This window comes from Eschrichtius robustus, chromosome 10, assembly GCF_028021215.1.
Source record: "Eschrichtius robustus isolate mEscRob2 chromosome 10, mEscRob2.pri, whole genome shotgun sequence".
NCBI lineage: Eukaryota > Metazoa > Chordata > Mammalia > Artiodactyla > Eschrichtiidae > Eschrichtius > Eschrichtius robustus.
In genome coordinates, this window is record NC_090833.1 from 100,139,635 (window position 1) to 100,165,785 (window position 26,151).

Here is a 26,151-nt window from a genome sequence, read left to right on the forward strand (position 1 = left end):
AATTTATTTTTGGCTGCTTTGGGTCTTCGTTGCTGCACGTGGGCTTTCTCTAGTTGCGGCGAGCGGGGGGCTGCTCTTCATTGAGGTGCGCGGGCTTCTCACTGCAGTAGCTTCTCTTGTTGCGGAGCACGGGCTCTAGGTGCACGGGCTTCAGTAGTTGTGGCACACGGGCTCAGTAGTTGTGGCACACGGGTTCTAGAGCACAGGCTCAGTAGTTGTGGCACACGGGCTTAGTTGCTCTGTGGCATGTGGGATCTTCCCGGACCAGGGCTCGAACCCATGTCCCCTGCATTGGCAGGCGGATTCTTAACCACTGTGCCACCAGGGAAGTCCCTGGTTTGTCTTTTAAAGGTGAAAATCCACAGGAGAATGCAAGATAAGAGCAAAAAAGTTTTGGAAGCTGAAACGCAAACAGCTGACTCAGCTGACCTAAGCCAACAATGGGAAAACACCTAGACCCAGCCATTTATACCCTAGAATTCAATCCCCAGAGCTTGGCAGCTAACTGGCAGCACCGGGCACTTCAGAGAAAGGGTGGAGTTCAGATGAGGTGACAGCAAGTTGGTGTCCAGACCCACTTCACCCAGCCGACATGCCAGTGCCGGGGCTCTGGTGAGGCAGGGTGGCAGGTCTGTGGGACACTGGGACCCACACTTCTAACCGTGGGCGTAAGGACAAGGTCACAGACTCCCAGGAGGAGGTAAGAGAGTTCTTCCCCAGGGAATACGGAGTCAGAGCGACAGAGCAGCAGCCCAGCTGTCATCCTACAGCAGAGGTTCTAGCTTGGTATCCACAGCAGCAACTAAGAACTTACTAGAAATGCAAATTTTGGGGCCTGCTGGACCTGCTCAGGAAGAAACTGGAATCTGTGTCTTCACCAGCCTCCTGGGTGACTCTGATGCTCACTACAGTTTGAGAACCAATGCCCTCAAATGCAGCTCAAAGCCTTTAAATGCCAGCCCCGCCCCCAGATTTCTAGTCAGCTTTAAAAGCTGTTACAGACAAACAGGGGACTTCCCTGGCGGTCCAGTGGTTAAGACTCCGTGCTCCCAATGCAGGGGGCACAGGTTCGATTCCTGGTCGGGGAACTAAGATCCCACATGCCGCACGGTGTGGCCAAAAAAATTTAAAAATTAAAAAAAAAAACAAAAAACAAAAAACAGATAGCAGACACCGGTATCTGCAGAAACCTCCACCATGAGATCGAAACAGCAAACCACCTGGGAAGGGAGGCTATGCAGGGAGAAGGAACCTTCACATCACTATTATTCTCAAGGAGGAAACACATCCACAGAGCAACGGCAGCTGCAACACACAAAGAAACTTCAGAGAACAATAAAAATAGCTCCCAGAAATTAAAAATAATAGCAGAAATAAAAAACTCTATAGAAAGGTTGAGACATAGCTGAAGAATCCTTACAGAAAACAGAACCAAACGAAAGAGGTGAAAGGAAGAAGAGGAAAAGTTACAGGAGGACAGCAGTGCAGGAGGCCCAGCATCTGAGCAACATGGTTCCAGGAAGAGCCTAGAGAGGACCGACTGTAGGGAGATCCAGAGCACAAACCCCACAGCACGTCCCAGAACTGAGGGCACTGCCTGCAAACCGCCCCACCTCCCGGAACCCCGGGCACAAGGAATTTCCCACAAGCTTCCAGAGAGAAGGGAGAACAAAGGGGAAAAGGTCAGAAATCAGAAAGACTGGATTTCAAGCACCATCTTCTAAATGTGCTGCCATGTACCCTTTCTCTCGTAAGCCACTGGGGGATGTGCACACCCCGAGACAAAGGAGTGCACGGGAGCCACTAAACACCACACCCCAACAGGAGATGGCGGAGGCCGCCCCCAGGACGACAGCTGCACAGGAAGCACAGAGCCAGGAACGATTCCAGAAGAGAAGCTGCAGAATGCCCGATGCACCCACTGCCTTAAGAGGTTCAGGCGGCTGGCTGAGAGCTTGAGGAGGGATTCATGTCAAGCCCAGCGCCTGCCACGGGACTGTGGTGGGGACACTGCCAGCACACAACCAAACAGGCAGGTCCCCTGAGACCCCTTTCTGATGGCTGGGACTGCACCTGCCCTGAACTAGGACGGGGACGAGCCCACTGGGCTGGCAATGAGCAGATCCAGATCCAGCTGCTGCCCTAGTGCCCCTGGGTGCTGCAGGCAAGTCAGGAAACCTCAAGTCTTCAGACTGGAACAGCAACCGGAAAAGCTCAGGGCTAGGATCTGGACTGGATCCCTGAAAGTCCAGTTCCAGCCGAGTGGAAGTTTACACTGAAGGAGAGAGGATCAGGACCAGAGAAGGACTCCAAACACTTACACGAAGATGGAGGACCAGTGTCTAAGTGACGGCATTCTGCTCTTAACTAACAACCCCTCTACTGCGCAGCCTGAGGAGGACACAAAATGGACCACCCAAGGGCCAATGGGAGGTGTCACAGACGTCCATCTGTCGGTCACCTCGCCCAGCATATCACATCCCGAAAAACAGAACCAACCTTCCAGCATCAGTAAGATGGCCAAGTGCTTGGACAAACCCATCTTTAATCAGTGGACAGATGAGTTAGTCACAGACTGAGCAAGCACATTTAAAACGGACAAAAGCCCAATGCAGGGACCGCCTAGCTGCCAGTCACAAAGCCTCTGTGGTGTGAGTGACCAGTGACCACAAGAGGCCCGCGCGGGCCAGCTGAGCCACACTGTGAAGACCACAGCCTGCCTCACAGAGGAATGCGCTGGCTGATCCGATAAACTCTGGAAACAAATTACTCTATTAAGAGAAAATGAAACAAACTGAGCTGCCGAGGCCTCAGTGCCCCTTAGCCGCTGACGGGTGTGTGGTGGCCAGAGGGCGTGTGCTGCAGCGGGCCACACGCCAGGAACGACACAGCGCCCTTACCTTTCGACTGTATCTTCTCACAGTTGGGGGAGATGATGATGCATTTCAACTTTCTGAGCTTCAGATGTTTGAGAACTTCCCTCAGCCCCAACACAAGTCGGCGTTTGGTCTTAGCCTTGACTGGATCTTTCTGGTACATACGATCTTGGAAACGAACCAGCTCTTTCAGCAGGTCCGTAACACAAGCGTCAACTTCTTTACTGAGCATCTGGCTGCAGTAGCTGAAAGAAACATTAGACACGGTCATGTTCCCACTGGCTGTGACACTCCAGTGCGCGGCTCCTGGCACACCTCAGATGAGGCGGACAGCGTGCCCCTTTCAAGAAATCACGCTTTGAGAGCAATACTAGTCAAAAAGGTGGAACTCCTGATAGGATTTTACGGAAGGTATGGATGGAGGCATCCTCTCCAGCCCCAACTACAAGGGACAAAGACCTCGGGGCCCCATGTCCCCAGGGCGGCCACTCCTGGGCACCTCTCCTCATGAAAAAAAATGTTTGGAGAGTCTACCCTGAAGAAAAGTGGGAGGGAAGGAGGCAGAGCACCCTAAGAAATTACGTACAGAAATTACACAACGAGAGGGAACCCAGATGCAACGGGCTGTCACCTCACTACCCGTTCCCCCAACCACAACTTGGATTCAAGGGCACCTCTGGCATCACGGCACTAGGACCTCTCGGGAGCAGATTAGGTAGCCCTGGCATGTGTTACAACCAGGTCCTAGCCACCTTCCACCGGGAGGATGCAAACATCCAAGAACTCAACGCCCAGTGTCAGAGTGAGCACAGTGCCCCAGGCCCCACAGCTGCCCGGCTCACTCACTCCCGGAACCGCCGGCTGTGGATCTTGGGGCAGGCCTCCACCTCCTTCTGGGGCTCAGCTCCCAGCCCGTCTTCTGACTTGCTCTCTGCCACAGAAGCACAGGACACCGACTCTTCCGTTCCCCCTGGAGTTTCAGAGAAAGAAGTCACAGCATGGCCCCTCCGGGGCTCCACACACAGCCTGCGGGGACTGACAGCACGGCCCCTCCGGGGCTCCACACACAGCCTGCGGGGACTGAGGCAGGGAACGCTCAGCAGGGGCAGTGTCGCCAGAGCAGCCCGAGCCGGCGGCACACACCCGCCACATCCAGACACGGCCACCGAGCGTCACAGCAGGCAGACGAGTGACGGGAATGGCTTGGGAAATCAGAAGAACCGGGCGACTCTCTGCACTGCCTAGAGGTGCCTCCCCGCTCCTTATTTAGTTATTTACTTATTTTTATTGCGGCAAATATTTCCAAAATTTACCATTTTAACCGTTTTTGGTTTTTTTGGCCACACCACGCAGCATGTGGGATATTAATTCCCCAACCAGGGATGGAACCCGAGCCCCTGGCAGTGACAGTGTGGAGTCCTAACCAGTGGACCACCAGGGAATTCCCTAACCATTTTTAAATGTGTGGTTCAGTGGCCAAATTTATTTTTTAATTTTGAAATTTAACCTGAAGTCCTTATCAGTAAGTTTTAAAAGCAGGTTTATTAGTTCTCAATTTTTTTGCACTTAAATGCTTGAAACCATTCCTTTATCAAATAACCCTTAAAAGAGAAGCTGAACATCTAAACTGGGAGAGCCACAATAGGTGTGTTTAAACCCATCAGACAGGATTCAATAACAGCTTACAACACTCAAACTGTTACTTCTAGACACTTCCAAAGTGCAAGTGCAATAACATCACCAAGGGAAGGAGTTCACCCACCAGGGAAGACAATGTCCCATGGCTGGCCTCTCCACCACCGAAAGGCGTAGCTTGTAAAACCCCTGACAGCCTGTATGGCAGGAGCCTCTAGGCTGGGTGGCAGTGGACCCAACCCCAAGATCCACCCCGGGGAAATGCCAGCAGGAGGGGTGCTCACGTTCCCTATATACATCCCACACTGCCACAGCACCTCTGCTTCTAATGGCCCCAAAGTGGAAACGCCCACAATGCTCACATGCCACCTGGCACGGTTGTACACCTGGATGCTATGCAGCAATGACAATCGGGAACTACCTCTACAGGCCACAGACATACTGCTGGACAGAGGGGCACACACTCCAAGATTCCACTGGAACAAAGCCTGAAAGCTCACAGGTAGGGCTGCAGACAGGGCTGAGGCCTTGACCGGGAATCATGGGGACTGTGGGGCTGATACACTTCTGAACTTGGTAAAAAGCCCTCAAGCTATATGCTTATGATTTGTGTACTGTTCTGAATGTATAATTCACTAAAATGCTTACTTCACCCATTTTTTGTATGACACCATGTCTCACACACTTGTGGGCAAGCAGCTCTGCAGTTAATGGTGTTAATTCTCATGGCACTTCAAATTGAGAGGACCATCCAATGCCACACAGATCAAACTCAGGGGCCTCACCCCTCTGTCCCTCTCACCCCTGAGAAGCAGACACCAGAAGCTCCACCTGCCCCTAGGGACGTCCTCTTACTGTCAAGTTAGGAGACTGAAAACTTCTGCATTCCTGAGGCCCAACGCCCACGTGCTTTTACCACACAGGGCCAAGGGCTGGGCAAAGCCCAGACAGTTGGCTGTGCATACGGCCGCCTCCGCTGAAGGATTCTTTAAGCAGCAAGCCAACAGAACTCGGTACCTGAGGGGTCAGGCTGCCCGAGGGCCTGGTCGTCACCACCGCTCTCTCCATCTTGCACATCGTCACTGGCAAAAGCTGGGCTCACAGCATTTTCTTGGAGACGCTGCTGCTTTCTCTCCTGCCGCTCTTTCAAAATAATCTTTAAAATTAAATAAACGATCAAAACACCTAAATACTTGTACTTAAAAATAAGCTCTTCTGCAAAATAAGCCACCCAAGTTCAGCCGGTTGGCACCGTGCCTGTTTGTGCCCTTACTCCCCAACCCCCCCATGGGTGGGCCCAACCCTCTCAACCACAGCCCAGGAGCAGCATGTTCCCCCTGGGTGCACAGAGCAGGGCATGCGAGAACTGGGCTCTGATGCAACTGTGCAGCTCAACTGTTACCTGGCCCCAGGCAAGACACGCCTTCCTCAATCTGACACCCACCACACTCCACAGGCTGCTTTGAGAGTTAAATCGAAGAACATGTGCCAGGAAGTGTCCAATATTTACCAAATCTGAGCATCAGACAGATTGCCTTGGGTAGAATGAGGGTAAACAATGTGAATGAGAACATAGTCCCCCCATTTCTGGTTTTCAGTCCATGTCACTCCAAGGTATTAAAATAAATAAATAAGGCCTCCCCCTCCAGCAGCTAAGGCACCCTGCTTCGCTCACTCTAGCACCCCACGTGGGAAGAGCAAGGGATCATCTTTCACAGAATCGTGTACCCATCTTGACAAGAGCAGGTTCAAATGAGAGTGAAGGTTAAAATCTAAAAATGTAAGAGTCGAAAGGAGTAACACAGATACAGGAGAGTCTGTAGGTTTTCTCGCGCCCAATTTCAAACAAAACACCACACACCTTCTTCAACGAAGTTGGCTTCTTGGCCTTGGGGACCTCCCTCTGCTTCCCCTTCTTCATCAGGGGGGCGCTGGAGTCTAAGGGGTTGTGCGGGGTCTTCACCTGGCCAAAGCTGTGGCCCTTCTTCCCTGACATGGAGTCTTTGGAGAGGACGGGCACTGCTCCGACTACAACACAGGAGGGACACATGGCTCAGGCTGCCGCCCGCCACCTGCCTGGCTCCAGAGGGCAGGCTCGCTGCAGATCTGTCTCAGGGGCTCCATATGCTGCCCGCCCATCCCCACAACCTTTCTCATCCTCATCAAACTGTCCCTTAGAGAACCAGCTTCCTATCCCTGTAATCAAATCTCCTATGTTGCTCCTATGTTGTAATCAAATCTCCTATGTTGTAATCAAATCTGTAATCAAATCTCCTATGTTGCTCAGTAAAGTCTGATGATGTGTGGGTCTCATTTTTTGATTAAGAATTTTTCCGGGTAGCTTGTACTTAAGATGCCTTTTACTCCACCATTTGCAGTTGACACTGCCTTTGTAGAAGTTGGCCACTGGCTTTCCTATGCATATCTTCTACCTCACTACCTTATAAGGCCCTCATAAGATCCCAGTAATATTTCAAGTTGATTCTCTTGAGTTTTCTAGACATAAACATACTTTCCTAAATTCCTTGCACAGTGTAAATACATGACCACAATCACTACTCAGTACACTTCCACTGCATACTATGGTTCTGTTCTACTTCCCACCTTGTTCCTGTTCCCAAGGAAACAGTTAACTTGTTCATACTTTCCCCCTACTTTTTAATTAGGAAAATTTCTAAACACATACCAAAGAAAAAGAGAATGTATAACAACAAACCCACGTACTCACTGTCCAGCTTCAACAACCATCAGTATTTTTCCAAATATATTTTACCCACCCGCCTTAATTTTGGAATATGTTTTTAAAGTGCTGTGTAGACACAGGGGTGACTCCTGGAAAGGCAAGCCAAAAACAAAATAAAAACAAAAAAAAAAAATAACTAAGCAAAGACGTCAACAACCACACACGGCAGGGAAGACAGCCACCAAATTCAGACCAGGGCAGTTCCTTAAACAAAACAAAAAAAACCCATCACAATCACTACTCTCAGAAGGAAAAAATCAAATCCAGAGTTGCTACAATATATTAACTAAAACATTCAGTATTCAACAAAAAATTTTTCAAACTTTCAAAGAAACAAGAAAGTGTGACCCATACTACAGAAAAAAGGAAGTTAACAGAAACTGTCTTTGAGTGCTCCCAGCTGTGGGACACAGCTGACCAAGACTTCAAGGCAACTATGAGAACAGATGAAAACACAGGATTTCAATAAATACAAATAACAAAGGAGAAAGGCTCAGCAGCAGATTTGAGATGGTAGAAAAATCAGTGAACATGAAGATAAATCAATAGAAACTATTCAATTTAAAGAAAAATTTTAAAAATTTTAAAAGGTTGAAAAAAAGGAAGACAGCCTCAAGAGACCTGTGGAGCAAAAACAAGCATACCATTATACATATAATGGGAGTGCCAGGAGAGGAAAGAGAAAAGACAAAAAATATTCTGAAGAAATAATGGCCCTAAATTTCCCAAATTTGATGAAAACTTTAATCTACAAAGCCAAAATAGGATAAATATTACCAAAGGTAGGATAAATATAGAGAGTCCCACCTAGACATATCATAGTCAAACTGTTGCAGGTGGAAACAAAGAAAAACTATGGAAAGTAGCAAGGGAAAAACAACTCATCACAGAAAGTGGAACAACAAGACAAGTAATATCTGACGTCTCACTGGCAACAATGGAGGCAAGAGGGCAATGGAATGACATTCAAAGTCAACCAAAACTTCTATACCCGGCAAAACTATCCTTCAAAAAATGAATGTAAAATATAGATGTTCCTAGATAAACAATGACTGACAGAATTCGTTTCTTAATTTACTAATTTATAAGCAACCACTTACTTTTTTATTTTTAAGAAAATAATATTTTTAAAGTAAAGGAAAAAATCAACAAAGGAATCAAAATGGTACTCTATATTTAACACAAAATAAAGCAGTTAAGGATGAACAGAAGAATAAATAAGACATGCAAGAATCAGAAAAAAATAGCAACAGCAGTAAATCCAACCACAGTAACAATTACATTAAACATGAATGAGTAAAACACCCCACTCAACAGGCAGAGATTGTTAGCCTGGATAAAAAAGAAAGCTCTGACTATATGCTCTGTACAAGAAACATATCTTAAAGACACTGTCTGCTAGGTGGCCACGGCTACTCTTCCCTATGTTGCTGGTAAAAACATTCACCTCCTCTTTAATCTGACCAGCCAGTTGGGAAGGCCTGACTTGGGCTCCAGAATAGACATAAGCCTCCAAAGCCCTTTGACTTAAGTTGTGTTCTGGCAAGAAAGCCCCACATAGGGGTACTTGGTACTGGCTCATCTAAAATAAAGAGGAACCCTGAATTCCTCTTAGCTAATTTTTGCTTTTTCTGGAAAGAATGGTTCCATTACTGATGTCAAAAAGGAAGGTGATGGACATGTCAGTATTTGGGCATTCCTGGGATCTCTGGCCAAAATGTCATTTCAATACTACCAAAATCCCAACCTTACAATCTGACAACCTCAAATACTTAAAAATATCATCTGATCGAGGGCCCCCACTCGGTGCAAAACTGTTTATGTACTTCATACACAACTGCATCTAAAAGGTCCAACTTGAACCTAGTTGCAAAACAGCCATCTCATATAGCCTCAGAGGTAGTTCCCTCACTTTTCCTGCTTTTACCTTTGACTGGAGATCTAGAACGCTCAGTCAGTAGTTTACACACTTCCCTGCAGGCTCCCCAAGAAGCTACATTCTTCAGAATCAGAGGTTGGCCAAGCACTTTGCAGATTTCTCTGGAAAGGCCAACACTGCAGGCCTTTACCAAACAGAAGACGAGCTGAGAAAAGCAACTCTGAGGAATATCTAAGAAGGCAGTGGTCCCAAGTTTTGATATATGTAAGAGTTACTCACACATGTGTTGTATAGAACTGTGGATCCTGAAATGAATAAAATTACCAAAATCATTGAGACAAAGAAATTTAAATACAGACTGGATACAAGATGCTAGCAAGAAATAATCATTAATATTATTAGACAGGAGGATGGCAGAGTGGTTCAATTAAAAATAAAATCACCATCAATTAGAGATACTGATGTATTTACAGGCTAAATGACCTGATGTCTACAAGTACTTCAGGAAAAAAAAGTAGAGTTCCCGATGCAACAAGACTGGCAAAATGTTAACTGATGGAGCTGGGTAATGGGCACATGGTGGCAGTATTCATCATATTCTCTCTACTTTTGATTATGTTTTAAATTTTCCACCACAAAAAAGTGAAAAAGACAAAACAAAACCAAAAATCCCACTGTGTGCTTGTTAAAAACACCTACTGCCCTTCCCATACCAAGTGGTTCTAGTGTACCACTTCTGAGATGTTCCTGGAACCTGCACTTTCAGCTTGCTCCCAGGCAGTACCATTGCTGGCAGTCCTGGGGATACTGTGTGAAAAAGAAACACTGGGTTCAGGGACACACTGTCAACTGGTGCCTCAGCTACACTGTACTTGGGCTAAATTAACTGCATTCAGACATTTTAAATTTGTACTCTGGGCTTTTAATAAAGGTCACTATGAAACTCACTAAAATTTACTTCTGCTGTAGCCATGAGGAGGCTATTTAGGAAACTGCTGACTATATCATTCAGCAGCCCATATAGAATCATCTGCCGGAGAAAGAGTGTTTGGAATTTTCAGCTTCAAAAAAATCCCACCTCCACCCCCATCAGAATGGCTAAAATTAAGACCAACAACATCAAATGTTGATGAGGATGTGGAACCAGGAGAACGTTCATACATTACTGGTGAGTGTAATATGGTACACAGGCAGTTTGGAAAACAGTCTGGCAACTTATAAAAATACCACGTGGCCCAGCAATTCCACTCTCCCAAGAGAATTTAAAAAAGACACTCAAATACTTGTACATGAATATTCACAGCAGTATTATCCACAACAGCCAAAAAGTGGAAACAGCCTAAATGTCCATCAATAGATAAAGAAATTGTGGTCAACAGAATATGATTCGATCACAACAAACACTGGTGAAATAACATACATGAACATGGATGAACATCAAAGACATTAAGCTAAGTGAAAGCAGACTGACACAAAAGGTCGCAAACTGTATGATTCCATTTATATAAAATGTCAGAATAGGCAGATCCATAGGTAGTTGCCAGGGGCTGGGGAAAGGAGGAAAATGGGGAGCTTAATGGGTAGGGGTTTCCTTTTGGGGTGATAAAAATATTAGGAACTAGACAGAGGTGATGGTTACAACACTGTGGATGTACTAAACGCCACTAAACTGTACAGTGTAAAATGGTTAATTTTATGCTACATGAATTTCATCTCAATAAAAAACAAAAAGGAACTACTGACATATATCTACAGTGTAAGTAAATCACAAAAATATTGTGTCGAGTGAAAGAAACCTTACACAAAGACGCATATACTAAGATTCCACGTACATGAAGTTCTAGAACAAGGAAAAACTAGTCTATGGCAGAAAAAAAATCAGAACCATGGTTGCCTGCGGGTAGCAGCAGGGAATGACTGGGATGGGAAGGGGCTGAGGAAAATTTCAAGGGTGCTGACGATGTTCTACATAGCCAGGAGTCTAGGTTACACAGTTATACATTTGCCAAAAGGCTTCAAATGGTGCACTTAAGATCTGTGCATGTCACTAAATGCATATTTTACCTCCAAAGGAAAAGAAGAGCCATAAATAAATACTGAACTCTAGTAAATGATATGCATGCTGTAACACTTGGGGGTAAAATACAGTGGTGTCTGCAACCTACCTTAAATGCAGCAAAAATAAAAAACAACATACTGATGAATGGATAGATCAGGGTCAGCAAACTTTTCCTTAAAGGGCCAGAGAGTAAATATTTTAGGCTAATGAGCATACGTGTATTGCCAACACTCAACTGCCATTATAACTCAAAAGCAGCCACAGATAATACTTAAATGAACAAGTGTTGGCTGTGTTCTAATAAAACTTTACAACCAGCAGCCAGCAGGTCATAGTTTGCTGACCTCTGGAAAAGTTACGTGATTGAAAAAAATTAGGGAATGACTGTACAATCTAGATGGTGAGTACATGGGTGGTCACTGCATGATTTTATTCAGCTTTTCCAGCTGTTTGAAAATTTTCAAAAGAACAAAAATGCTACCTCCCTCCCCTGAAGAGACAAATCATGTTTATCCTTTCTGGGATTAATGCCATAATAAAATCACCATCAGTTAGACATGCAGATTGAGGTATTTATAAGTAAAATTACATGATATCCACAAATTGCTTTAAAATGCTTCAGAAACCAAAAAAAGTAAGCTTCTGCACCATTTCCTTGGATACCTATTTTTCACTTTTAAAATAAATAAATAAACTGCCTCAGAGGGAAACATATTTAAAAGACTATGGTGGCAAATGTGCATTATTTCTCTGTATGACATATTGCCAATTTTAACTATCTTGGCTCTAAGAGGTGTTTCAGAGGAGAGAATGACTGCATCACTACCGAGTCAACACTGCCACCACCTGCGTTCCCATGGACAGGCAGGTAGTTCATTTCAATCTGGTGAAGCTTTATAACCTGTACAGGGCACTTACATATCATAAGATTTTCAGGTACACCAAGTCGTCACATCAAGTGGAAAACCCATAAACCCATGTTTTGTTTTGTTTTTTTAAATGTGTATTTATTTATTTATTTTTGGCTGCGTCGGGTCTTAGTTGCGGCACGTGGGATCTTTCGTTGCGGCGTGCAGGGTTCTCTCTAGTTGTGGTGCACGGGTTTTCTCTTCTCTAGTTGTGGCGCGCAGGTTCCAGGTGCGTGGGCTCTGTAGTTTGTGACACATGGGCTCTCTAGTTGAGATGCGTGAGCTCAGGAGTTCTGGCGTACGGGCTTAGCTGCCCTGTGGCATGTGGGAACCTAGTTCCCTGACCAGGGATTGAACCTGCATCCCCTGCATTGGAAGGTGGATTCTTTACCACTGGACCACCAGAAAAGTCCCCAAAACCCACCTTTCAATAAGACCTATTTCTTAAAATCATCATATTTAAATAACTTTACAAATTTTGTGATAAAATACATATAACGTAAAAACTATTATTTTAACCGTTCTTCACTTCACAGTTCAGTGGCATCAATTACGTTCACAACGCTGTTGCAACCATCACCACTACCCATATCCAAAACTTTTTCATGCCCCGAAATAAAAATCTGTCCCCATTAAACAATAACTCCTCATTCCCCACTCCCCTCAACCCCTGGTAACCTCTAATCTACTTTCTGTCTATGACAGAATTTCCTTCCTTTTTAAGGCTGAATATTCCACTGTATGTACATACCACCTTTTGTTTACCCATTCATCTCTTGATATACATTTGGGGCGTTTCCACCTTTGGGCTACTACGAATAATGCTGCTATGAACACTGGTGTACAAGTGTCTGAGTCTCTGTTTTTAATTCTTTTGGATACATTCAGAGGAGTGGAATTGCTGGGTCACATGACAACTCTCTATTTGGCATTCTGAAGAACCACGGGACTGTTTTCCAAAGTAAGTGCACCATTTAACATTTCCATCAGCAACGGTTCCAATTTCTCCAAATCCCCACAAACACTTGTTATTTTCCACGTTTCTGATTAGAGCTATCACAGTAGGTTTGAAGAACTGCCTCAGTGTGGTTTTAACTTGCATTTCTCTAATGACTACTGATGTTGAGCATCTTTTCACGTGTTATTGACCGTACGTATACCTTCTCATGGAGAAATGTCTTTTCAAGAGCTCTGTCCATTTTTTAATGAGTTACTTGAATTGTAAGAGTTCTTATATATTTGGATATTAAATCCTTATAAGATATGATTTTCAAATATTTTCTCCCATTCTATAAGCTGTCTTCTCATTTTCTTGATACTGTCGTTTGGTACACACAAGTTTTTAATTTTGATGAAATCCAATTTATCTATTTTTGCTTTTGTTACTTGTGCTTTTGGTGTCCTGTCTAGAAATTCATCACCTAATCCAAGGTCATGAAGATTTACCTCTGTTTTCTTCTAAGAGTTTCAAGTTTTAGCTCTTATATTTAAGTTGTTGATCCATTTTGAGTTAATTTTTGTATATGGTGTGAGGCTGGGGGTCCAACTTCATTGTTAAGCATGTGGAAATCCAGTTGCCCCAGGACCATTTTTTAAGTGACTGTTCTTTGTCCTTTTAATGAACTCAACAACCCTGTTAAAAATTCACTGGCCATAGATATGTGTGTTTATTTCCGGATTCTCAATTCTATTCCACTGGTCTATATCTATCCTTATTCCAGCACCACATTATTTTGATTATATATAAATAACTTTTGATTACAAGAGAAAACAGTCACAAAATAGTCTACTGAAAAAGACTTCAATCATTCGTCTGAAATGAAAAGACTCTTTTACCTGAGAACACCACTGGTTTGGAGGACTGCTTTGCATTCTGGGAGTGCTGCTTCTTTTCCAATGCGGTTAGCATTCCTCCCAAATCCAACTGTACTGGAATTTGGCTCTTCTTTCCACTGCTTTTAAAATTATTCTAAAAAGTTCAAAAATCAGAAGTTTATTTACAATACTATATTTTACAAATTATGCTTTTCATTTTATGATAAAAAATCATATAATTAATAAGATAAAACAGATATAGGGGCTATAAAAATCTTAAAATTAAAAAAAAAATTAAAGTAATTAAAACCCCAGTCAATTCCAAATTATCTGCCAATATTACCACCAAGGTTGTTTATTTCCTCCTCCTCCTTTCATAACACTGGTTTAATTAAACCACTTACACGTCTGCATCTCCATTGTGAATAACAGCATACATCTACAGATAAGGAACCAAGACTTGTATAAAGTCCTTGGCTAAGAAAGTTTATGTGTGAGGCTAGCTGGTTGGTACTACTGCCTCATTAACACCATTCGCTCTCCAATTGCCTAAGTGAGCCAACCAAGTGCCATGAAACCATGGAGGCATGACCAAAAATTTATACAAGTCCAAACCACACCCAGCAGGTGAGTATTATATTTAGGCACGAAGTCAGATACACTCTAAACAAATGTTATTTCTGAAATCATTCTGATTTGGGTTTTGAGACTGTATAAGGCTGTACGGACGTGTTGTCTCTTGTGCTTTAGCACCTCCACTCCTGCCCCCCGCCACTGTTCTCTTCCCTGATGCCAAATTCACGCTGGGTGAGGGCTCATGGCAATGGTTGAGTGCTGAGCACAGCACAGGCAACTACAGAGACCTCTGCAGGGATGGAAGACGACCAAATTACAACATAGGAATGCAAAGAAACATGGGTTTAGAATTTTACTTTTCACAAATGTGAAAATAATCACCCCACTTTGAAAGGCAAAATGACAATGAACATGCCCAAAGGATGTAAGTTCTCCATCTAGATTATAAACTACAAGTTCCACAGTGGGGCTGAGGCATGAGGAGAATCATCTCTTCCTCTGATCCTGACTACCTGAGTGAAATGCTGGTGGCTCTCTTTTTTCCTCCTGTCAGACATCACTGCCTCACAAAGGGATTCTTCTGTTTCCTGAATAAGTCAACGTTTTTTCTTTAAATCCAAGTTAGACAGGCAGTTTGTGTTCCCCTCCTTTCTGATACAGCAATGGCAGTTACCAATAGTCTAATTTCAAAAGTGACAAAGCAGTTTCAGCTTAAGAGCAACTCTGTTTCAACATACTGGATGTGGTTCCCCAATGAAGGAATGAATCAAAACAAAACCACCTGTGCCCGTACACAAAGAAGTCTGGAAAGCAGTTTTTCTCAAGTTTAGTTTAGCAAGAAAAGTTAAGCCAAAAGCAATTGTGGTTTCAATCTAAAAATTACCTGTGGCTGCTGTTTAGACTGAAATTTCGGTGACTCTACTCTGTCTCTTCTTTCAGATGCAACTGCCAGATTGGGAAACTCCTCGGCATCCTAAGTAAACCACACACCCTTTAGCTCTTCGCAAATCACAATTATCAAATAAGCCCAACTACAGCCTTTTCCTTGCTCTTATTTTCTTTCCATAAAAATATCCTTATAAAAGTGCTCAAAGGTGTTATAAAACAGTCAAAACAAAAACAAAAACAAAAAACTAATGTAAGTGCTTCGGCTTTATTTCACTCTTAGAACAAAGTTAAGGACCGCAGTTTGAATCTCCCTGCTCCAGAGAGAGAGCAGGGGCCTCGAGGATGCGGGTTCACCGAGCAGTCTACGAACTGCCCCAAGCACCCTGGCACAAGAGTGTTCAAGCACCCATCCTTCAACTATGCTTTTCTTTAGGGAAACCATCAATCTGGACTCAGGAGATGTAAGCATCTTGTCACATGTGCTGATCCTAGACTAGAAAAAAGAAACAAAGGAACAGGTCTCTAAACAATGTTTAAATCATTTTAAAATGTCTTATGTGCTTCTGTCAACATTTTAGGGACCCTGGAGAAATTATGTGAAAAATGTGGGCAGAAATAATGAGTTATTTGTTGGCCCAAACAATAACACCTTACCGCAGTCATAGGTTTTCAAACATGCAACCCCATTACTTTCAAGGGAATGATCAAAAAGCCCTGGGAGCCCCTTGAGTTTGTGGGAACCCCTCGGGCTTGACCCTAAGCTGGCTGCCTGCGAGCACTGCTGAGAGACCCTTCTGCCAGCACCAGGAGCCAGGCTGCTGAGTCTGGTACTGCAGACCCATAAGAAACATAATCAGGATCCAGGACGGCTCCTTGGAGAACAGGGACATTCTTGGAGTATCACAAGACAACAATTTAAAGAGCACTTTCGGAAGTTCATGATATTCTCTTCTTGACCAGGATCCACAACAGATCTACAGTATTCTAAGTTTCTCTCAATAGTGGAGCACATTATACCAAAACATCTAGATAGAAAAGGAGGCCCTGCAGAAGCCAGCATGCCAAAGCAAAGAAAAAAACAGGCCAGAAAATACTGAGGGGTATATATTAGTAGTAGGGCATACACACCATTAAACTTCAATACACATAGTTTTGTCTCTAGGCCATTCATTCATTTGTTTACTGAGTGCCTGCTATGAGATGGGCACTGCGCTGGGGACACCAAAATGAAGAAATGAAGAAAACGGGTGACAACTATTTTCTTTAGCACTACAATTATTAAAGAACATGTTGGAGAATTTTCACTTCAGCAACCAGTATGAACCCATATTTCCATTAAGGAATACCCATTTATTATATCAAACAAGGTGAGTAATAAATGTAAATGTACTTCAATCCTTGGTGGCTCTTGAACTGTCAAGACTTCGTATTTTGATTTAGACTTTTCTTTCTTTTTCCTATTCTTTCTTGAGGCTTCATTTTGCTCAGGATCGTCACCTTGTGATGCTCTGGACTAGAACAAAAAAAAAACAAAGCAAAAATCATGGGGTTTTAGGACCATTTTTAAAGTCTTTATTGAATGCGTTACAATATTGCTTCTGTTTTATGTTTTTTTTTGGTTTTTTGGCCGCAAGACATGTGGAATCTTAGCTACCCAACCAGGGATCGAATCTGCACCCCCTGCACTGGAAGGCGAAGTCTTAATCACTGAGCCTCCAGAGAAGTCCCCCCATTTCTGTTTTTTTAAAAAAACTGAAAACAAAATAAACATCTTTATTTACTTATGATTTCAGGAGCCCTGAGGTAGAACAGACAGCAGGTTGTTAATGGAGGCTCCTAGAGGGGTGGGACCAAAGGGCTATGGGAAAAGGACCTTTTCCATAATTAGATCCTTGTAATATTATAGGTGCTATTTCAGTACTAAAAATTCACAATACAGAAAGTTTTAGAGGGGAAAAAAAGAAAAAACATTATGACCACAATGCAAAGCCATCTGGGTCATAAGATTACAGAAAATCCTCATTTTCTCATCTTTATTTTGGGACTTCTCGAAAATAAACTTTTCTTACACCTCTAATTAAAAAATAATTTTTAAAAAGATGCTGAGAAAACAAAACAAAATCTGTTAACTCTTAAGAGTGTTAAAAGCTCGTTCAGGGCTTCCCTGGTGGCGCAGTGGTTGAGAATCTGCCTGCCAATGCAGGGGACACGGGTTCGAGCCCTGGTCCGGGAAGATCCCACATGCCACGGAGCAACTGGGCCCGTGAGCCACAATTACTGAGCCTGCGCTCCGCAAGAAGAGAGGCTGCGATGGTGAGAGGCCCGCGCACCGCGATGAAGAGTGGTCCCCACTTGCCGCGGCTGGGGAGGGCCCTCGCACAGAAACGAAGACTCAACACAGTCATGAATAAATAAATAAAAGAACATGAATTTCTTTAAAAAAAAAAAAAAAAAAAAGCAAACTGGGCTATTCATTTCAGTAACAGTCAAGTGGTCTTAGTTTGCATTAAAAAAAAAAAAAAAAAAAAAGAAAGAAAGAAAAAAAGCTCGTTCAGATGGTCACTTGGTGTCCTGCTGTGCAGCCTGCACCCCGACGCCAGCGGGGCCTTGGAGCTGGCCAGTCTCCACGTGTAGTTGGAGGGGCCTCACCGCCGCCTCCTGTGTTTCACAAGTATGTGCATAAAGCTGTAGGAAACAGGCACACAGGTCTGACTTCACCATTAATTGTTACCAGCACAGATTCCTCAATCAACCAAGCATAAACACACAGCTCCTGTTTGTGTGGGATGGTTTAAGACACTTTGGCTATCAAAAAGTATCCTAACACTCAAAAAGATAGGAAACCAGCACTAAACAAATACGACCGTATTTCAACTTAAAATAATTTATCAGTACACAATGAAAATCAAAACCAAAATCTAGCCCAGTAAAAAAGGTTCTTCAAGAAACAAATCTAGGGATTGAAAAATAACAACTTAAAATTATTTGAATTGAAAGGAAAAAATGGATTCTGAAATGCTATCTTATAGTAAGTAAGCTGCAATTAACCAAGAATCAATTAACATACATGATGATCGCAAAATGTGGCACACGATTATCTTGCTACCGGTACCTGGTAGGTAAAAGCAATGTAAAATCAACAGACAAAAGACTGCAGTATTTTATATACCAGAGCCTAAGCTACTGCCAGCATCTCTCTTGTAAAGAATTCAAAATGGTCCACAGATATTTTAAGACCATAGGTCTAAAATGCACATCCTTACTTGTGTATAAAAGCTACCACTTGTGTCCCTGAACTGTACTCAATTCAAGTACTGAATACAACCAACTCAGATTAGTGCCTACAGTACCGAATGAAACACTTTCAGTTAGGATTTGAGAAAAAAAGAAAGACAATCCAGTGGTACAGAAGAGCAACATAATCAAAGTGTAACACGTACCTTTTTAGTAGGATGGACAACATGTTTCTCTTTGTACGAAGGCTCCGAAGATAAAACTTCAGAAGATGACATACTACCATTTTTAGGATCTGCTGATGAAGCAACCATCTTTAGGTTTATCATGGAAGTAACATTTTTAGGGGCTGGTGACAGTTCTGTAGATAATGTCTGCCGAACAACATAACCCATTGGTGTCCAAGATAATTCTGCTCAAAGATAACCAAAATTGTTGAACAATCCCAACAGTAAAAAAGAAATTCCTTAGAAATTCCAAGCATGCATTACATGAAGTACTCAAGGGCATGGTTAAATTAAGGTGTTGTTAAGAACGTTCTCTTGGAAACTGCAGTATCCACTAAATTTGTTTTTCTTCTTGGAACATGCATGCTGAATTAACTTGTAAGGGGAACTGTCTCTCCTAGCAACTGTTCTTTTAACTTGGAGGTGCAGGTGGTAAACAAAAAAGTTTCCATTAAAAAACAATAATCCACAAATACATCCACGTGGCAAACGCACAGAAATAATGAGCTAAAGATCAAACTGTGGCCCTACTAAACTTGATGTGTACCTTTAACATCTGAAGTCAAAGATCACTAAACTTCAGCTACCACAATAACTGGTAATTTATTTCTTTCTAGAACATAGGCATAAGTATGGCCAACACTACTCCGTAGGTGCCCATGAAACTCTATATACAGACAAAACGAAAGGACATCCATCAGGACACGTGCAGGTCATGCCAGCAGCCTGTGGCTACCCCACAGTGGGGAGACAGACTGTTCTTGTCACCCCAGAGCTATGCATCTTCACAGCAGTTGCTGAAGTGAAGGTCTTTTATTGAACCACGTCTGTACCAAACATGCTAACGCAACAGAAAACACACCTGTGAATAAATCTAGAATAATTTTGTAAAAAGGTCTTCTGTTAGGACAAGCTACTCACAAAAACTTCAAAAGCAGAATCTACTGAACTCTCTCTGAATACCTCACTTCTGGGCCAGGCCAGGCCAGACCAGCAGTTCTCAAAGTTCTGAGACTCCTAGGACCCTTTCAGGGGTCCACAGTCAACACTGTTTTCCTGATAACAGGAATGTGCCATCTGCCTTCCCCACTCTCTCTGTCCCATGAGCGTAGTACAGTGGGGTTTTCCAGAGGCTGTACGACAGAGAACAGTGAAACAGGTGAATGCTGAAGCAGATCTCCTGAGCCAGACGTTAAAGAGCTGCTAAAACGTAAAGGCTGCTCTACTCTCCTGACTAGTTCTTTAACTGTGGAAAATAGTTATTTTTTTAAATTAAAATGTGCTATGTTAACCTGTAATGGGTTTATTGTTACTTTTAAAGTGAATTAGTAAGTATTTTGTATTTCTCAGTTTTAATTTCAGATATTACAAATATTGACAGTTACCCAAATAAAGAGAAATTCTTTGGGGTTTTTTAAAGGGTATTAAGGAGGTCCTGAGACCAAAAACTGAGAGAACCACTGATACAGGTAATGCTTAGGAAAGTAATCATTTCTGAGTTCATAAAATGTCTCACTTAACCGGACAAACATTTCATTTAGAATTCTTTACTTGTATGTAGTTTACACTCCTTGTGCATGGATGTGGGATCTCGTTTGCTTACTTCAGTCGTCTAACACTGATGCCAGTTTATCAACCCATCAGCTGCCTTAGAGAAGGCTTTAAAACAAAAACATTTCAGTTGCACTAGACTGAAAATGAACTAAGAAAACAGACGACAACAACAGACAATTTTTATTTTTTAAAATAATATTTGGTAGCCACTCTTACCTCTCGTACATGAAGAGGGACTGGTAGCAGCATTACCAGTTACAGATTCGGTCCGATTATTATTTTTCACCACTACTTCACCCTAAAACACAAACCAGTTCTTTTCTTACTATTTCAAAATAAAAGTAATCATTATTTTTGAAATATATAGCTTCCTTCGCCATTCTTAAAACCTGCAAAACATACGCTAATTAAAAATTCCAAACACATAAGTACATAACGTGAAAAGTTAAATTACTTTCTTCTGCCAAATCTCATTCCCTAGAGGAAAAACCACCCACCGTCTACAGCTTAGCTAGCATCCTTCTATTTCTTTGCTTAGGAGATAAAACATTTGTGTATCATTTTAAATGGATCTCCATAATGGGATCACACCACTCGCAGTATCATGTAACTTAGGAAAAAAAAACCCAACATACAACCACCAATTTCCAAGTCAACACAGATGTACCTACACGATTCTTAGGGCCGAAGTGCTCACTGTGAATGCAAAAGCTGTCGTTCACCACACCCCCACACCAAGGCTCAAAAAATCCATGAACATGCCCACAAAAACAAATACAGGCCTTCTAATACGTACTCCTTTTCACAGACAGAAAGCTGCCACATGCATGGAACAAAAGGCACCTAACGACACTTGGGGACAAGTGAGTACATTAAGAGAGACCTCAAAATGACCAGCAGCCAAGGTGAAAGGAAATTGATAAATTCGCACTGAATGGACCTAAAATAAATTCTGAAGTTCACATGTTTCATAAATTTACCCATTTTACCATTTCATTACATCTAAGCCTAGTTAAAAAAAAAAAAAAAAAAAATTGTTCAGTGGCCAAAATAGCTGATTGCTGAATATGCCTTGTGCCACTTCTCTGCCTGGATAGTAGAAGCCTGGCAACCTCCGAGAGCTGTTTCAGAACAATGGAAAGAACATGCTCCTTAACTAGGACAGAAAGCCCCCATTTTCATTACAAACAGAAATGAAGCAAAATCCTCCATGTGGCACCCGCTGATTCCTGGCCCCATGGTAGAGCTCACTAAGGGCCTGGAAATACCTACTTCGCCCTGGGCCTTCCTGCCCCAGGGCCTCCCCAGAGGACCCGCCACTTCCCTACAGACAGCAGGCAGGGCTTCCTGGGCGGGCAGGTGTCACTTGCTAACCTGCAAATTCCAAATTACTGCCTGACAGATGCAGACCATACAAATCTTGCAGGAGGTGCCACCTAGAGCACCCACCCCATCCCAGGAGTGCGGAGCTGTCTGCTTCAATCTGCTGCAGGACTGAGGCCCAACCTCTGAACAGAATCTCGATACTTTCATTTTGCTACCACCAAATGGATGCAAAACAAGGCTGACTGGGGAAGTGAATTTTTATTTTCAATGAAGCATTTCTGGAAACTCCAAAGGCATGGGGAGGTGGGGAGTCTGGCAAAGAGAAAGATGCCATTCTCCCTTCTATTAGCACCTTTCTCAGCTTCCAAAACACTAGGCTAGTCCTGGAGGAGGTGATGTGGCGTCAGCACGGCTCTGTGGAAGTGACTGCACACTGAGAAACAAATTCTCTTCCGGCCCCATCCTGTAGGCTGCTGTGTTCTCTATGGGGCTCCAGATAGACACAGTACGTAAAGGCAATTATGTTAACTAAAAAAAAATAAATTCATCAAAGGAGAAAATAAAATAACATAAATGATTAAAACACAGCCTGTTCTTTGAGTAAACGTAACTTTTATGCTCACCAAGGCCAATGAAACACTAGAAATGGCTTACTTATTCAAGAATCGTTAACTAAATTATATGTATCAATACCAAAGATTCAATGCAACAGTTATATTTTCAAAAAATATTTAATGACATGGAAAAACTACCACAAGTTTTTAAAAATTCAAACACAAGCTTGTATCATACATGTGTATCCTAAATCGAGGGGAATGCCCCTCAATTCCCACAATGTACCATTAAAAAAAGAATAAGTGTCAGCTTCAGACAATTTTTTTTTTCTTAATATTTTTCTGGTGTTGAAAGATGTTACTAATACCATCAGGAAAAAAAGGTTTCTTTTAGAGGGAAAATGGGAAAAAAAACAAAAAAAACACTCCACACATAATTCAAGAGTGTGAATATATAAAGCAATGAGTATGTACACCTCCCCACATAGCATGACATGCCTTACTTCTGGTCCACATATGCAGTACTCATATGTAACAAGTGACCATGACATAAAGTGTCATGCTTCCACTCACCCTGGACCCGCTGTACTCTGTCCTACTTTTGTACAGCGCTCACGGGCTTGGAATTATCCACTGACCACCCATGATGAAAGCATGGAGCCCCTCGACTACTCAGCTATTCCATACACACAGCCAGGGCCCAGAAAGCAGTCACAAAGCTGTCAAACGAAACTGTGATTCTTCTACATCAGTCAATCGGCCTTACTTATCACCACTGTGTAAAAGGAAAACACCAAGGTGTAATAGTAAGGGTCAACATGTGGGGAATGATTTATTTTCTGCACATTATAAGCCACTACCACCAAGTCTTCAGAGGCTTTAGTATCCAGGCACCCAAGAGAAGTACTAGGACAGGAAATGGAAATCCTTTTTCCATTCAAGACGTAAATGAACTGGTGAGCTCTGTTTTCTTCATTGTTTCTTCTTTCTCCTTACCTCCATACTGGGATGGGCCCCAATTTGTCACAAGCCATTTTAGGGACTACTAACCCAATAAAGTTTTTTCCTGGAAGTCTCAAAATCAATCTGTTTGAGAGGAAAATGCGTCAATTTGATGGAGTAAAACTTTGAGATCAAATGGTGAATACAGTGCAATTTAAAATTATTAGGCACTGAATGCACTTATTGCAATGACATTTTCCGTATCATTGACAAGACAGAGGTGCAGATAAAGAGACTGGAAAAATCAGAAGTTACACTATGCAGTTTTAACATTACTATTTGATTAAAAAAAATCTTTCCCTGTATGGAAAAAAATGCTACCAGAATGCAATGGTAGAAACAACATTTTCACAATGGGCTGTGGAAGCAGGAACCCATGCTAGAATCTTCTCCTCCTGAGACACTGCAATGTTTTCTAGCCACCAGATATGAAGACACTTGCTAAGTGATTCTCTGGAAAGAACAGCCACACCAGGTGTTACAGCCTGACTATAAACAGTTCAAACAACAGAGAAAGTCACCTAAGCGAACTGAGAGGCCCCTCCCACACCAAGATGTGAAGTGTAGTGTTTGAAGTGATGTCCTTGCATCACTATCCATCACTGAGGAGAAAGGAAGAAAGAAGGGAACAAAAAGAGCAGGAGGCTGCACTCACCTCTGCGTCAGTAGAGGCAGAGCGTAAAGGCCCCCACTTGAGCTGCTTTTGTATCTCTGGTATCTCACTGTTCTCTCGACCCTGCAGTTCAGGAAAATCCAACCTGGTAAATTCAAACTCAGGTTTGGACGCAGATCCACTTTTTTCAATGATTCTGGATTTCCTGTCTGTTCGTTTATAATAACCATCTGTATTTACAGAATTAAAAGTAGGGGTAAAAATTTAGATGTTGTCTAATGACCTGTACTCACACTTAAATTGCAGAGTAGAAAGTCTATTGCTATTGATGCAACAACACGTTATTGTCCAAACAGCCTAATTTTTTGTAGTGTTGTTAACCTTCTCTGTAACAGTGGAAAACATAAATGACCATGGGGGCCACTAAGCAGAAAAATGAAAACACACTGCAAATTTTAGGAGTAATTCTAAAGTGGATGAAATAGCTACCTTAACCTGACTGTGCAGCTGGGCATTTCAATTATTCTTAATACACACTTTAGAGATTTGTGAGAGTAAGGGGACTCCTACAAATTTTCTTTAAATAATAAAATTTCCATGTTTTAGTTTGCTGGAAGAAACTGGAGAGAAACAAGTAAAATTAAACTTATAACCTCTTTCCCATCTTTCTCCTTCAAATGCAAATGAATGATGCTACAGGTTACAATGCCATAAAGCCCCAGCATTTTGTAAATTATTTAATTGTAAGGCTAGAGTTATTACAGTTAACTGTTCAACTTTTCTTTCACATTACCATGTACCAGATGGTTTATGAGTGAAGTCAACACCAAGAGAAAAAGTTACATATCAAGTAACAATAAATTACACATGTAAATAAAATGACAGACCATTCCCAGTAAGTACACTATTACAAAGGTTTTAAGTTATTATATAAACAGATGATGGCTGTGATCAACGTGCAATAGTAAGTAATTTACAGGAAAAAAACAAGACATCACGTATAATCACTAACTTTCAGCCAGAGACTGGAACAGCAGTTTTTAAGACCAGAGCAGACATGTCCTCTGAATGACTGTCCCGCCCCAGGTTTGGTATTGTTTAGGATGGGATTTAAACCATAGTCAACTCTCCCACATATTAAAAAGTGTCCCAACAGAATACCAGAGAAGCTATTTCAGGGGTGAACGTGATCAAATATAGTACAAGGGATGTGACTGTAATTCACTTTTATTTAACAACTCTTTAGAGGCGGGTGATTATCACCTACTTGCTATGTGACTTTACAGAAGTTCTTGCATAAAACAAGGTAATAACATGTTAAGGACATGTCATAGAGCCCACACAAACAAGTTCCCTCCCCGGGAGGAAAGGCCCCCAGGATCCCACAGGAAATCTGATGGCCTCAGTTTTTCATGATGAGTAAGCCCACAAAAATAGTTCAAAGAACAGAGACGTTTCTGGGGGTAGACAGGGTAGGAAGACCTAACATACAGAGCATGTTATTTTTACCTGATTTCAAACTATTCTCAGCATGAATGGACATACGAGGTGAACTTTTAACTGATTTTAAATCAGATGATACAGGTCCATCAGTCTTCTTAGTGTCAAACTTCTGCTCATCACAGGTTTTCTTCTGCAGGAAACATTAAAAAGTAAACATAATTAAAAAGTAACATATTAAAAAGTAACATAAATTCACTATAAAAAAGGCTCAAATTTACAAATTCATAAGTACAACTCAACCATTTTTTACAAAGGTTAGACCATATCAAATTTTAAATATCTCAAAATTTAAATACCTTAAATAACACGCAAGAACTTACCAGTTCTTTATGTTTTAAACGCTAAAGTGACCAACAAAACCAAAACATTTACAGACCTTAAACAGAGCTTTTGTATCGTGCGGGAGAGGGCACATGTGCTTGTTTCGTGGCTTCACGGTTTGAAAACCTCCGAAACAACGGGGTTGGTTGTAATCATACTGGGAGCCAGGCACTGGGCAAACATTTCGTGACGACTCCAGGGTGTAAGGAGAATAGCCATACGGATGAAGAGGGATCTCAGGAGATAAATACTGAGGTGGAAAAGTTGAAGCTCCAAAAGCCATATCTTCAGCATAGAGTTTCTGTCTAAATAAAAAGGGTAAATTTTAGTTGCAGATTTCATACCACAAACCAAGGAGCTTAATATTTTGTAATAAACAAATTTAAACTTTTTACTATTTTTGAGGTCATTTATTCTAGCAATACCTCAAATTAAAAA

General features: G+C 42.3%; 1 protein-coding gene across 8 annotated transcripts in view; it reads right to left on the reverse strand.

The window, feature by feature from the left end:
• Positions 1 to 26,151, reverse strand: part of SECISBP2 (SECIS binding protein 2) — a 39,870-nt gene that overhangs the window by 7,313 nt on the left and 6,406 nt on the right. For 2 of the 8 annotated variants that reach the window (XM_068552477.1, XM_068552470.1), the window contains 12 exons: positions 25,769 to 26,018; positions 25,399 to 25,522; positions 23,932 to 24,119; positions 20,611 to 20,692; positions 18,820 to 19,025; positions 16,770 to 16,892; positions 15,375 to 15,464; positions 13,937 to 14,069; positions 6,373 to 6,539; positions 5,529 to 5,667; positions 3,723 to 3,846; positions 2,901 to 3,121 (listed from right to left, as the gene is read on the reverse strand). In XM_068552477.1, coding sequence (XP_068408578.1) covers positions 2,901 to 3,121; positions 3,723 to 3,846; positions 5,529 to 5,667; positions 6,373 to 6,539; positions 13,937 to 14,069; positions 15,375 to 15,464; positions 16,770 to 16,892; positions 18,820 to 19,025; positions 20,611 to 20,692; positions 23,932 to 24,119; positions 25,399 to 25,522; positions 25,769 to 25,996 — 1,825 coding nt within the window. In that variant the 5' untranslated portion in view covers positions 25,997 to 26,018. Of the gene's footprint in view, positions 1 to 2,900; positions 3,122 to 3,722; positions 3,847 to 5,528; positions 5,668 to 6,372; positions 6,540 to 13,936; positions 14,070 to 15,374; positions 15,465 to 16,769; positions 16,893 to 18,819; positions 19,026 to 20,610; positions 20,693 to 23,931; positions 24,120 to 25,398; positions 25,523 to 25,768; positions 26,019 to 26,151 lie in introns of those variants that run through there. The other 6 variants (XM_068552473.1, XM_068552472.1, XM_068552476.1 and 3 more) reach the window with 6 other exon arrangements.